The 14,304-nt window shown below is 40.7% G+C and overlaps 1 protein-coding gene across 2 annotated transcripts in view; it reads right to left on the reverse strand.

Moving 5' to 3' along the window:
* Window positions 1-3,444: 3,444 nt before the first annotated feature.
* Window positions 3,445-14,304, reverse strand: part of phf19 (PHD finger protein 19) — a 39,989-nt gene continuing 29,129 nt past the window's right edge. Inside the window, exons 13-15 of one of the 2 annotated variants that reach the window (XM_053625578.1) lie at window positions 14,216-14,301; window positions 12,204-12,299; window positions 3,445-5,067 (exon numbers count right to left, since the gene is read on the reverse strand). In XM_053625578.1, the coding sequence (XP_053481553.1) occupies window positions 4,734-5,067; window positions 12,204-12,299; window positions 14,216-14,301 (516 nt within the window). In that variant the 3' untranslated portion in view covers window positions 3,445-4,733. The remainder of the gene's footprint in view (window positions 5,068-12,203; window positions 12,300-14,215; window positions 14,302-14,304) is intronic. The other variant, XM_053625579.1, reaches the window with a different exon arrangement.

Below are 14,304 nucleotides of genomic sequence, written 5' to 3' on the forward strand. Positions count from 1 at the left end.
GATGTTTACACAGTGGTAAACAGTCGACTGTCCCAACTTTTTTGGAGTGTGTTGCAGTCATCAGATTTAAAATGAGTGTATATTTTCAAACGTAAATTAAATTCGCAAAATAAAACATCAAATAATGTGTCTTCAATATAGTACAGGGTGAACTCAATTTTCAAATGCCTTTTTTTGCTGTATTTTTTTAAAATTTTCCATACTGTCCCAACTTTTTTGGAATTGGGGTTGTATGCGAGTACACACACACGCACACACACACACATATATATTATATATACACACATACATACATACATACATACATACACACACACACCATTACAGGCAAAGCCCAAGCAGATTCTATAGCTAACAGAGCCAGGGTTGATTCAGACTTCAATCCACAGCATGATTAAAGCTTTCAATAAAACAGACTACCCCCTGCTCAGATGTCAAGTTAAAAAAAAAAAAAAATAGATGAGTACAGACCTACCAATCACTTTCATCCAGCCCTGGTAGTGACAGCGGGTCATCACCCGATCCATTGTGCCGCGCTGTCTTCTACTTCTTCATCTTGCTGACACTTTCTTTTCTTTAATTTTTTTTTTTTTTTTACAAAGACCTTTGGTTATTGCACTGCCTTAGTAGGTCAGAGCTGACGGAGTCAGCGGCAGAACAGCAGGAGCGATCTCTCAATGCCAAATCAAACTGACACTTAGCCTGCAGCCATAAAAACTGTTGAAATACCCAGACTTTTCTGTCTGTCAGGAGGAAGAATTAGCTTTGTCTAGAAGACTAGCTTGGATTACAAAGTGCACAGCAGTTACAGGGTCCCAACACCATTCAGCACCTTAATTAGATTAACGGATTACAGGACAGTAGCTTCGGCTTTTCTCATTTCAGTCTTCTATTGAAACTTTGATACACTTACTCAATTCTGTATAGAACCACTGATTTCATAGGGCCACTGATCAGTCCTTAGGAAATCAATGGTTCTAAGGAGGATTGAGGAATTGAATCAAAAGGTTCAGACTTGGATTAGGAGGTTGGAGCAATTTGGGATACAGAACAGACCACAATGTCTTTTTATGGACCTCTGTATACACCTCTAGGTAAACAAACAAAGATTAATTCAACGCAGAACGTGTGGAGCCCATGAAGCCGAAACATTTTGGATTAGGAGTATGGAGCAATTTGGGCTACAGCCTGTAACCCTGAAAAGACTTGGATTAGGAGTATGGAGCAATTTAAGAGACAGCCTATGACACTGAAACTGACTTGGATTAAGAGAATGGAGCAATTTGGGATATGGACCATGAAGCTGAACCCTCTTGAATTAGGGTTATAAAGTCGGTGGGCGTTACCTATTGATGACCGTGTTCCAGGTTCACCAAATTACATTTCTTGTATATACAATACAGTATACGAGTGTGAAGGATACCGATTATTTATTTATTTATTTTGGACTGTGGCAGCTACACATTAGATCTTTATTACCGCCACCAACTCCTGGTGCCATCTAGTGTCCACTACATTTATTACATTACTTTTTCTAAGATTGACCAAATGAAGTCAGTAATTCACATCAGATTGGATAGAAAAGGATCGGAAGTGAACGGAAAGGGAAAGAGTAAAATAAGAGAAAGGAACAGGGGAAAGGAATGAAAAGGATGCGGAGAGGATTAATGGATGAAAGGAACGGTGAGGAAAAAGATAAGGGAAAGGGAAAAATAATAAAGGGCTAAAAAGAACTTTAAAAAAAAAAGAAAAAGAAATGGAGAGAAAATAAAAACAAAATGAAAAATCAAATCAGTGCATGATACATTCTGACAAAATGCTTTTTATTGTTTAAAACTGGAGTGAATGGTTCATGAGTGGCACACCAATAATTACATATTGCAAAACCTATGTTAAATATCTAACATATGATAAACATAAGCAGAAAGGTTCCTCACACACAGCTTAAAGCATGTTACAACACTGTTATTCATAGGAAACACTGAACTGTTCTCTCACTAGCTTTACTTACAGCCACATCAGGATGTTGTGGAAGTAGATCAGATCTGGGAAGCTTGCGGGCTGATGCTATTCACAGTTCACTCTGAATGAAAAGCAGACCAATTCAACTGCTACTCCAGCGATCCCAACCAAAACAGGCAGCATGAAATACAGCTTTAAACAGAGCTTGTGTGGATGTGTTTGGCAGCTATATCGCCACAGCAGCTCTTTACTGGAACTAATACAAGATGAAAAAAGGTGTGACTTTAAAACAAGATAAAGATTAAAAAAAAACAAAAAAAAAAAACACAACCAAACAAACCAACCAAAAAAAAAAAAAAAAAAAACCCAAACACCTTCAGAATCAGCAGCTGAACTTACCAAGCATTAGTTCAATGTGATGATGTTAAAGTTTTGGATAATGACTTATATTATGTCTGATCTACGTCACTGAATTTGTATAAATTTGCATAAAATGTTTGTACTTGGGGAAATATTTCCATAAAACGTTTTATATAATCGATAAGACGCACAAAGTAAGTGCTTCGTATAAAAGTTTTCTTTTCTCTTCTGATCAATTATAAAATATATGACATATCAGTTAAGCAAGAATAGTTGCATAGCTGAGAAAACGTGTTAATAGTGCAATACAATAAAAGGGGGCTAAACATTTGTCCAATTATATACAGGTAAATAATAAAGTATATTTCTTTTTAACACTGTAAAAAAAAAAAAAAAAAAAAAAAAAAAGAGGAAAAAAAAAAAGACTAATAATGTCAAAATAAACTCATCATACTAATATGATACACTCGGTTTTTAAACTAGCTTCCAGTCAAGTGAAACTTGGGTAGATTAAAGGTTAGGGCTCGGATACACAGTTATATTGAAGCAATATATAAAGGAAGAAAAGTCTTTGGAAGCGATACGACATACCAGGATACAAGTTTGAAATGTGTACATAGTATATGGGCGTACAAAGGCCAAAGTTTTCTATTGCAAATGGATTTGTACACTGATTAAACTTTAAGGGCTTTCATGGGCGAGTCTTTAGAGGTCACAGCACTACCGATTTAGTGCATTCTCTGTTCACACGCAGATATTCGGCTAAATCGGACATTCGGTCCATCATTGTAGGTGGAGATTTCTATATAAAAAAAATGGCTACATAAGTCAGACGTGCTCACATTACATTTGTGATCAATGAACATGAATGACGGGTAAATGTATTGAACAGAAAACCACCCAGGTATGAAATCTGTAAATACTTTAAGTTGTAATATTGAACTTGAAAATTAACCTGCATAAATAAGTGCTACACGGTGAAAATGGAATTAACGTACTGTACTTTTCCCATCGTTATTGTTTGCCGCCGCATAATTAAGAGTAAGTACTGAATGCTCATTTGGCTGAAAATAAAAGAGGCCGATCTGACCCCCCCCCCCCCACCCCCACAGTACTCTACATAGTGGACAACATGGCTGAGTAATTCTAAATGACTCACGTTCGCACAGCAGATGAAAATTTATTGACAGATGCTGGAAGAGCGTGTGTCTTACACGTCTTGTAAACACGCCCTGTTTCCATGTAGGGAACCGAGGCCGTGTTCCGCTCTGAAGAGATGAGCCCTATGCATGGCACGTCCGTTCACGTTTGTCTACTCGTGCCAAAGTGAAGTGATGACGTGGCAAAGCGTTCTTCAAAATGATCGTCCTTGAAAGGAACGACCAAATGGCAATTTTGACCCCTAGACAGGGATCCTTCAGAATTTTCACTGTGAAGCGTGTAGCCGTCAGAGGGAGTAGGGGGGATAGTTGTGTTCAGAAAAGACCACATCCTTAAGATAGTTTCATTTACAGAAGGAGTATGCACCATGCCTCCTTCTGTAAACAAACAAACATAAAAATTCATCATGCATTAACTGAGTTGATGTGGGCGTGGTTAAAAAATGTAATACCGCGGCACGTGAAGGCAAACTGCCATCATGTTGTCCACTATTCGTACTGGCGATGGTTTAACACCCTTGAGGGTCAACATTTAATAAATGTTTTGTGTCATGGCTATATAATTTTAAAACATTATCTCACACAGACTTTAAAATTAAACCAGTCTGCAAGTGCGACAACTGAAACTAGAAAAAACGACAACAAAAACAAACAAAAAAAAAAAACACAAGTTTTAAGTACTAGGATGTTAACGGGCTGAATCGAGTGAGACAAGTGAGTTTTGTGCTGTTTATAGTGCCCTGTCAACAGGACACTGGGACAAAAACCAACAACAACAATGAAAACACACTTCATTACCCAACATGGGGTAAGTGCACAACCTATGTGTACCCATATATATTTCTAAGATCCTTTAGAAAACTACAATTGCACTAGAAAACTAGAATTCTGGAACTCAATCGTTTACCTGTTTGTGTAACGTAAAAAGAAGAAAGAAGGAGGAAAAAAAAATAAAAAAGGATAAACTACTGTAAGCAAGGTGACATTCTATAACGGTTTGCTCAAGTGTTCTTCAATCCCAACCCTGGAAGGTCACAGTACTCCAAGAGTCATCCATGACATCACTTTAACTATGATCTTAATGACAGGATGATGTTGGACAATCTGACTGACCACTTGGGCATCTGTGCCCATTTCATCTGTTCATTTTTTGGAATCTTGAACTCTGCCCCACTGTGACTCCCCAGGCCTGGAAGTGAAGAACCCCCATCTTGAACCTCATCTCCATTCGCATGCCCTCAGATAAGTGACTCAGTAAGGCGTGGTGCCTTCCCATTCCACCAGGTACTGCACCTTGCCCTCTGGCGTGACCCTGCGTGCCAGAACCTGGTACTTTTCGCCGCACGTGAGGCGCCCTGCTGCGCCGAAGTAGCTGGTAATAGAAGACTTGAGGTGTGAGAGGGACGTGTCATCTTCGCTCAGGCTTTCAAAGGTGTGGCTGTCGATGGCACCGCCCATTACGTCCCCGGACTCGACCACTGGCGTACCCACTGGACTCAGCTCGCTCTCCATCGCCTCCCGCTTACTGGCCAGAGCACTGTAGTTGGATGAAGGAAGCTTCCTCTTCCTGCTGCCCACGTTCTTCCTGTACATGTGGAGGTGCGAACTGATTAGTGCAAAGATACATTATTAAACCCCCCCCCCCCCCGCCAAAAAAAAAACCCAAACAAACAAAAAAAAAAAACAAAATTCACATAGGATATTAAAGTTAAACAATATTAAACAAGATTGTCTGGTTCGGTTAAACTTGCCAATTTCCTGGGAAAAGGAAGCCCCCATTCCCATTACTTTGAATGGGGAAAACTATTAATAATTCCTACTACTAAAACTACTACTACCACCACCACCATTCCTTAATTTTTTTCTACTCTCCTAATACCTTCTTTTCTCAAGTATGTTGGGGTTTTTTTTGAGTCTCTTCGCTTCTTAATGGCATGCACCAATTGTATAACCATTTTGCAGGATTTTTATCATAATGAAAATGCAAAACACAGCTGGTGAAACAGTAAAGAGTTCGCCATATTGCTGGGAGATTGCTAGCTTGAATCCTGATGATGCAAATCTAAGGGAAATTTGGCAGTGCTCTTTGACGAGGGATCGCAAGTATACCATCCCTCCCACCCAATCACAGAGACACTAGCCAAACATGGGGGTGTCTAAGCACTTATATACAAAAGAGGGTAGATGGTGCTTTTCTCAGTGCGTGTTACACTGCCCTGTGATGCAGCATGAGCAGCAACTCCAAATATATGCGTTTAGCTGGCTTCACGTGTCTCAGAGGAAGCAAATGTGAACCTTCTCCCCACCTGGTTGGTAGCTGTTTTATGATAGGCAAGAGCTGGCTAGGGGGTGGGAATGTGCAGATGACCAAATTTGAAAGAAAATGGGGGGGGGGAAGCTAAATTAAAACACCTACCCTTATGGTACCAGCTCTTGCTCTAGTACTAGCTCTAGCACGGACTTGCCAGAGCCATTTCTCCCTGCAACTCTCACCTGGTTTCCCACTCAAGCTAAGCAGGGTTGTGCCTGGCCAGTACCTGGATTCCCTCCTGGGGAAAACTAAGGTTGCTGCTGGAAGTGGTATTAGTGAGACCAGCAGGGTGCGCTCACCCTGTGGTCTGCGTGGGTCCTAATGCCCCAGTACAGTGACACTATACTGTAAAAACGGCCCTGTCTTCCGCACGAGACGTTAAACCGAAGTCCACACTCTCTGTAGTCATTAAGAATCCCATGACACTTATCGTAAAAGATAAGTGTCACACACTCACTGGCGAAATTCCCCCATTGGCCCTTCTCTATCACGGCCCCCTAATAATCCCCATCTCTGAATTGGCTACATCACTCTCTCCTCTCCACTAATTTCTGTCGTGTGGTGGGTGTTCTGGTGCACTATGGCTGGTGTCACATCATCCAGGTGGATGCTACACACTAGTGGTGGTTGAGGAGATTCCCCCGCCCCCACCATACATGTAAAGTGCTTTGTGTGTCTAGAAAAGCACTATATAAATATAACTGTAACTAAATGACTAGCATGACTGCTCCTTATTATTCTGTGGCTTTCAATTTTTACAAGCCTGCTCCAAAAAACGAGAACCACCGTAGTCAGAGGCAATAGTTAAATTAGGCAAAGCACACATTTATGTAGCATATTTTCAGGGGGAAAAAAAATGCTCGAAATTTGTATAATTAATGGCTTTAGAAATTAGACTACTTTTTCCTGGAACAATTTGTGGTAATGCATTACCAATGTTCAGTGCGGCTCAAAGTAAACACGGTAAGTGCCTCAGCACACGTCACATCAATTACCTCTTACTTCATCATGGCTAGAAAGTTAGATAAAAGTACATCACATGCCTTGAACAGAAATGAAGCGGAAAACGCCGGAGCCTTCCTTTAACATGCTCAGCGTTAGGACCGAACGCTCATATGAAACTGATTTCAGCGTCCTCCAAAAACCTGAACGACTTCTACTGCTATCATCTGCCACTAGATGTAGGTCTTGCTCAGTGAAAGGCGTTTCGTTTCTGTTCTTGGAGCGAGCGCCTGGCTCTGTGGGTGCGTTTCGCCATTTAAAGGTCACAGTACAGATGGACGTCTCGCTATTCTTTTTTTTTTTTTGGTTCCTTCTTCTGCTCTACTTAATCTTTCTGGGAGTTTACTATTCTGCATAGTATGGTCGGAGGCTGAGATAACGGCGTAGAGAGTTATGCACAGCAAGGCATTAAATCCTCACACTGTGGCACTCCATTTGAGGATGATTAGAGCTGCTAAATCAGGAACTAGAGGCTGCAGTCTGAGTAGATGAAAGCGGGCGCATGGGAAGCAGATACTCATAAGTGGTGTGTTTGATCTATCCCACAGTGAGCACCCACAGCAGGGGACATCCTCGGGATTCCAGAGCCGGCATCGACCCGTGTGCTTTTAGGCACACACATCCTCTCGAAACACGCTGAGTACAAAGTGACTGCTAATGAGCAGAATACGGCCAAAAATAAATAACATGGGGGAATGTCATTCAGACGTCTTGGTGGTGGTGGGGGGAAGGGAGACTATTCTTTCTCTGCCAGAGACACACATTGTTTTTAATGCCATATTTAATGCTGACTTAGAAAGACAGGGTAATAAAACCATTTACTGACTACACTCTGAACTGACCCAGGGGACAGTGAGTGTCACAGCTGGGAATTAGATGTTCTTGAGATGTCCAGAATAAAATGGAGCACTGAAGAAGAAGAAGAAAAAAAAACTAACTGGATAACTGGAAATAAAATCACAACAGCGTAAGAATCAACGCAAGGACAGAGCACAAATCCTGTATCACACCGATTAGACGGTACTGATTACGTTTCTATAATGGCAACTGACGGTAGTTCCAAATCAAGAACTACCGTCTTTTGTTGGTCACATATACATTACAGCACAGTGAAATTCTTTTCTTTGCATATCTGAGCTTGTTAGGAAGTTTGTTGGAAGCTTGTTAGTCGTTTGTTGGTCACATATACATTACAGCACAGTGAAATTCTTTTCTTTGCATATCTGAGCTTGTTAGGAAGTTTGTTGGAAGCTTGTTAGTCGTTTGTTGGTCACATATACATTACAGCACAGTGAAATTCTTTTCTTTGCATATCTGAGCTTGTTAGGAAGTTGGGGTCAGAGCGCAGGGTCAGCCATGATACAGCGCCCCTGGAGCAGAGAGGGTTAAGGGCCTTGCTCAAGGGCCCAACAGTGGCAGCTTGGCGGTGCTGGGGCTTGAACCTCTGACCTTCTGATCAGTAACCCAGAGCCTTAACCATTGAGCCACCACTGCTAAATGAACGGAAAGAGTCTCCAGTGTCAGCACTGTCTTACAGTCAGAAGTAAAGCTTTACAAGATTTCCAACACAGCAAAGTCTTCAGGATGGAGGGCTTTTGGATTTCAGGAAGAAACTGAGGCTGATGAGGGATCGACTTTTATAGCTGCTATAACATAAGTGATGAAACGAATTAACTTGTTTTTCGTGCGGGTCACAACTTTAAAACATACAAAAGGCTTTAAGTTAAGGGAAAGTGCTGAGGTAAGAAGAACAAAACTAATTCAAAAATAATCAAATTTCAGGTGGTAGCTGTAACTCTGCTTCGTATCAGGATGCATTGTTGATTATTTCACTATAAAAATTTATTTTTTTTTTTTAAAAAGTATGCTCGTTCCCGTTTTAATCCTTACATAACTGAGCAAAATGCTCTCACAGACTTGAACTGCAAAACACTTTTATGGACACCGCTCACTAATCCCTAGAGCATATTTTGCCATTGGCTAGAACCCGAATTCTCTTCACAGACTGCCTGGAAATCTCCAGTCCAGAGGCACGTCACGGTAAATAATCCATAATGTGTCATCACATTTCTCCACAAGCTGCCAGGAGTGGATAATCCAGCGCTCAGTGACCTGATGGACAGCTGTTGCTCGTCTCTGGCTCTAGAGCAGCACTGACGCATGTGGGGAGGGCCACAGCAGTGAAGGTGAAGGAGTTAGGATCTTTTCCGGCCTATCTTTTCTCATCACGCTGCAGGCGCAGGGCTGGAAATCATGGCCAGGGAGCAGGAGTGATAAAAATGCAAGTGTTGAGCTGCTGGCCTTGGTTAACAGGCTGCTTCAAAACCAGGAAGATTATAATGATAGAGGTGAAACAAGGTGAGATTAAATTCTCCCAAAATATTATCCATCCATTTTCCATACCGCTTATCCTACACAGGGAGGCGGGGGAGCCTGGAGCCTAATCCCAGGGGAACTTGGGGCACAAGCCGGGGGTCTCCCTGGATGGGGTCCAAAACATTGTGTTTCTTATTAAAAAAAAATAAAAATACATCTCATTAGGCAACAGAAAGTGCAAACACTGGTACGTTCTGGATTCCTTGAATACGCAAATAAATACAACCCCTAACCCTACATGCCAACCCTCTTCCTCAGTAAATCTGTTATGCATGTTCTTCAGTCGTGTATTGGGAAATGACTGGATCTTATAATTCATGATGCAATAAACATGCATGTCTGTTAGGACTGAACATACAGCCCGGGGATTTCAGCATGGTTTACAAATCCCTAATTCTAACAAGAAGCCAGCTAAACGACATGTTTGTGCTTTCGCCAGTCCCTCGTGTTTTTATCAAGTTTAGGAGGCTTTAACATGATGAGTCAAAGATGAGCAATACCACAGTCATTCTTTTCCACACAGTCAGGCAACAGGAGGGTTGACTCACACGCAGGACTGATGGAGGACTAACCTCCGCACAGCTCACGCAGGTTAGTGCAATCAAAAACGCACGAAAACTTGTGTTTAAAAAGGGGGAACTATACAGCAGCCCCATATGTTTGAATTTAAAATGTCGAGTTTGTTTTTAAATGAATAGAACCCATCATGTTGGAAAAGAAATAAAAATACACGCACTGTTGTTTGTCTTTTCTCGATCTCCAGAAACGGGACTATTTGTAACCCAGTGATATTTCTCTTTGTTCTGGTCTATGACTTGATCTCTCTCCCTGTAGCGGAGTAGAACACGCTGTTCATAAAGTGTAAAAGGTTTTTGTTTTTTTACCAAGCTTCACTAAACCCTCACGCATTTATACCGACGAAAAATCATTGAAAGCAGCCGTTTTGACATTTATATTAACACCTGGCTTTATGAGTATTTTTTACTCGTTCTCAATACTCCCACAGAGAGAATGAGAGAGTTTGGCTGTTAAGCTTTTACACAGACTCTTGTTTTCTGTTGGAGATTATCAGGTTGATCTCCCGTGTCACAATTAAATCACTTTATAGACTAGAAACCCAAAAATAAATAAATAAATAAATTCTGTGCTTGGATCTGGCAATGGACAGTATGCACCTCCGCCTGTCATGTTTCTTCTTCTTTTTAAAAATTGTTTATTCATTCATTTATTTTTTTTTTGTAAGAATAAGGACATTTCCACACTTGGCTCATTTAGGGGTCATTCTCACGTGTGTCCTAGAAAACTGTTTTTGGAAAATGGGAGACAGAAGCTACGTTATTTATTTCTTATTAAAGTGTATTAACTAAAACAATTTCAGAGGACATCTCCACGGTCACTGGTTCGATCCGGAGCTCGGGTTACTGCCTGTGTGGAGGTTCGCATGTTCTCACTGTGTTCACGTGGGTTTCCTCTGGGTTCTCTCCAGTTCCACAGACAACCCAAATACATGTTGCTGGACAATCGGCTATGCTAAATTGTCCCTAGGTGTGAATGCAGGTAAGTGTGCGTGTGTGTGTTTGTGTGTGTGTGTGTGTGGTGCCGTCCCATCCAGGGTGTATTCGACCCTCGCACCCACTGTTATAGGCTCCGGACCCACTGCTAGCCTGCTCGGTATAAAGTGGTTACTGGGTATAAATGAATGAAGAATGAACATACCTCCCATACTACTGTCACATTTGAAACAAGAAATAACTTGGCAAGTTGAACCCTAAATGCAGCAGCAGACCAAGTTTCATACATCAGAGCTCTTGAAGCAAATCCCAGACCACTGTGTTGAGAAGGGTTTCACCCTCAAGCAAATTTACCTAACTCTTGATGCAAAAAGACTCGGGTTCAGAAAAATGGAGAAAAAGCCAAGGCTACAAAATCTTTTAGATTTTTGGAAGGAAACTTAAGGACAAATCACTATGAGATAAACTACTACATATTAAAGCTGCAACAACTGATCGATAAAATAGTTCACATGTGAATTACGCAGTGTTGGGCAGTAGCAATTCCATGTGAAACACCTCACTTAAGCAGCTAAACTTTTTAATTTTTTTTTTTTTTTTAAATGCTGCAATGATTTAATTTCTTAACACGGTGAGTCGCTTTCCTTCATTCGATTCACAATGAAAGTACTGAGAATCAATCCCAAAAAGTCGATTCCCTAATTCCAGGCACTGAAGTGCAAGTCAAGCCTAAAGCTTTCGATTCCACACACAGAAAATGATTCACATTTTTGGTACTGCAAGGAAATGAGTGTGTTGCTGCTTAACTATGTTTCCTCCTCCTATCCCAGTCGCACTTCCATACTTGTTCCGATATTTATGTTTATCAGTCCCTCCGGGATCCTGTGATCACAGAAATGAACGCAAAAAATAAATAAATAAATAAATATAATAATAATAAAAAAAAAAAATCGAGGAAACACCACAATATTCGCAGGAGATCGCAACTGCTCAAAATTACCGCAGATTTTCCCACAAATTTGGGCGGAGACGCGTCATATGACATCACCATGCGCATTCAGTCAAGCCCCACTCCGATTCACACGAGTACAGATAAAAGGTCTGATAAACATCACTGGGAAAGATGTTTTTGATGCAATTTCGCCAATTCAAGTAGTTTTCTGCATAAAAGCACAAAAAACCCAATTGAATCGCAGATTTTTGGGGAAAAAAAAACAAAAAAAAAAACAAAAAAAAAACCCACAAGTAAAAAAAGCGTTTTTGGCTGCAACAATCACAAAAAAACTTTTGTGTAAAAAAGTGTGTCATGACTTGCTTAATTATATTTTTTACAGATATTTTTAAAGAAATTTTTTTTTGCTATTTGGCTCATTTTCAAAACAATCCAATTATTCAATTAGGAAAAGTGATTAATTGATCTACGTAATTAATAGAATAAATATCACAATCATTGCAAAATGAATTGCATATACGCCCCTTTAATGAATTAAGAGGCCCCTGAAAGTGAGACACGTTCTGTACCTGAAGTCGTAGGACACACTGGTAGTGGCAGAGCCTGAAGTGCTCGCTGCATCTGTTGAGTCCTGATCCAGACTGAATGTCCGTCCTGAACTAGTACTATGAAAAATGAGAGAGGGAAAAAAAAGGTATGCACAAACTTTAGTTAATTATATTCCCTTTTCCTTCATGTCTCAGAGAGCACTTGAGAGCCCAAAGTCAACACAATCTCTCGGTACTGTACAGTACAGTGCGTTTACCGCATCTCATCTGGATGGGCTGCCCCCAGCTGAGCTCTCGGCGTACAATAGAAATATCAGAATTCAAAAACAAGCCCCGCTTGTTTTGGGAGCCGAACCAAACATGGCCTTTTCTGAATGGCCGAACTCTTTCTCAAGACGTCAACAAGCGCTCACAAAGTCCCTTACTTGTGCCTGAAAGTGCTCCGATTGTCCCCGCACTGTTTACCGCACTCTTATATTCAAGCCTGCTAGGGAGATGATAACCTTTACCGAGAAGTGTAATTAAATCGCTTCATTCTCCTTCTTGCTAAAAATTATTCCAGCTGGAGGCGGGGAAAAAATAAAACCGACAGAACCTTTTCGACTACTCTAAAGGGGGAGCGCATGCAAATTAAAGCGATTGTTCAGAAGTCAATAATTGGCTGTTTAATTCAATCGGAAGAAAAGAGAAAGGTTAAGCGTGCCACATGCTCAGACATACACGCCCACAGAAAGAGAGAGAGAGAGAAAAGAAGGAAAAGTCAAAGGAGCAGAGCTGGCGCACGATTATTATTAAAAGATTCAATTATTATAAAGCGTGTGGACAAAGAGAGGTGGCGTTCTACTTCTTAGCCACTGCAGCGCAGATAAGACCACCAAGTGGGAGGATAAAAAGATGAACCTGAATGCTACAGCTATAGCAGAAAAATAAAGTGCTATAAAATATCAAGTGTAAATGTTTGCATACGCCTAAACACAATTTAAGCAGACATATACATATGTATACACACACACACACACACACACACACTATATATATATTTATAAACCCAGCAGAAAATTTAGAGTTCTTATCATAACATCATTGGATTTCCATTTCTAAACATAATATAAGTATTCTCTAATAACTTGGAAGCCCAGGAACTGCCCCCAGACTCCAGTGTATCCTCTGAACATCAGTTTGCTCCACTCAATTATATATTGGGCTTATGTTTGGGACTGCGGTCTTGCTGCTGATACAGTTCCAAGTCTATGCGAGCAAGTTGAACAATAGTTTTGGCTCGTTTCCACTGACAAACCATGGGGGTGTAAACTTTTGTACTCAGCACTTATACTACAGAACGCTCAGCAAAAATGGAAGGCCTTAAATATTTCATATTTAAATATATAAATTCCAGATTTATAAACGTCAACACGTCATTATTATCCGTTTAGAGTTGCATTTAACGTTGTGAAAAAAACCACGAAAAGAAGTTAGTTCCAGTTATCGCTAATGTTGTAACAGCTAGAAACGGTCGTTCCCCTCGACAGACTCTCCATTCTCTATTGAACAAATAACACAAACAAATAAAACAAAACAAGAAACCCCAGCTAGTGATGTTACTTAAATGGAAAGCCCTCAGTCCTGAAGACTTTCCCCGGGTCTGAAAACCTAAAATGATACCTTTACCTCCGATTGTTAGAAAGAACTGACGCTAGAGACTCCTTCCAAAAGCGCTAAATAAATAAATAAATAAATCTCAACAATTACACAGATTCTCAATCCTTTAATGTCGAACGTCCACTATACAAGTACCTGTGTAAGTTGTTACACTCACGCATTAGTTCATTAATACAAATCTGTGATTTGCCTTGCAGGTGGAACTACAGTCAGAGCTGCTGTTATTGAAAACTGTATGAACACGATGAACTATCCGAATCAAGGGCTGGGATACAATACATACTGTATATACATTGCATGTTCTGATCGTGAGGATAATTTGAAGCCGTTTAATCGTGCTGGGGCGTTTCCCCAGCCCTTCAGCTTTGTCTCACCTTTTCAAACTCTGCAACTCGTCGAGCGTAAAGTCGAAGATGTTAGCCATGTGGTGATTGGAGCTCCAGGTGGACATCATCTCATTCTG

The sequence above is a fragment of the Ictalurus furcatus genome, chromosome 5, assembly GCF_023375685.1.
Source record: "Ictalurus furcatus strain D&B chromosome 5, Billie_1.0, whole genome shotgun sequence".
NCBI lineage: Eukaryota > Metazoa > Chordata > Actinopteri > Siluriformes > Ictaluridae > Ictalurus > Ictalurus furcatus.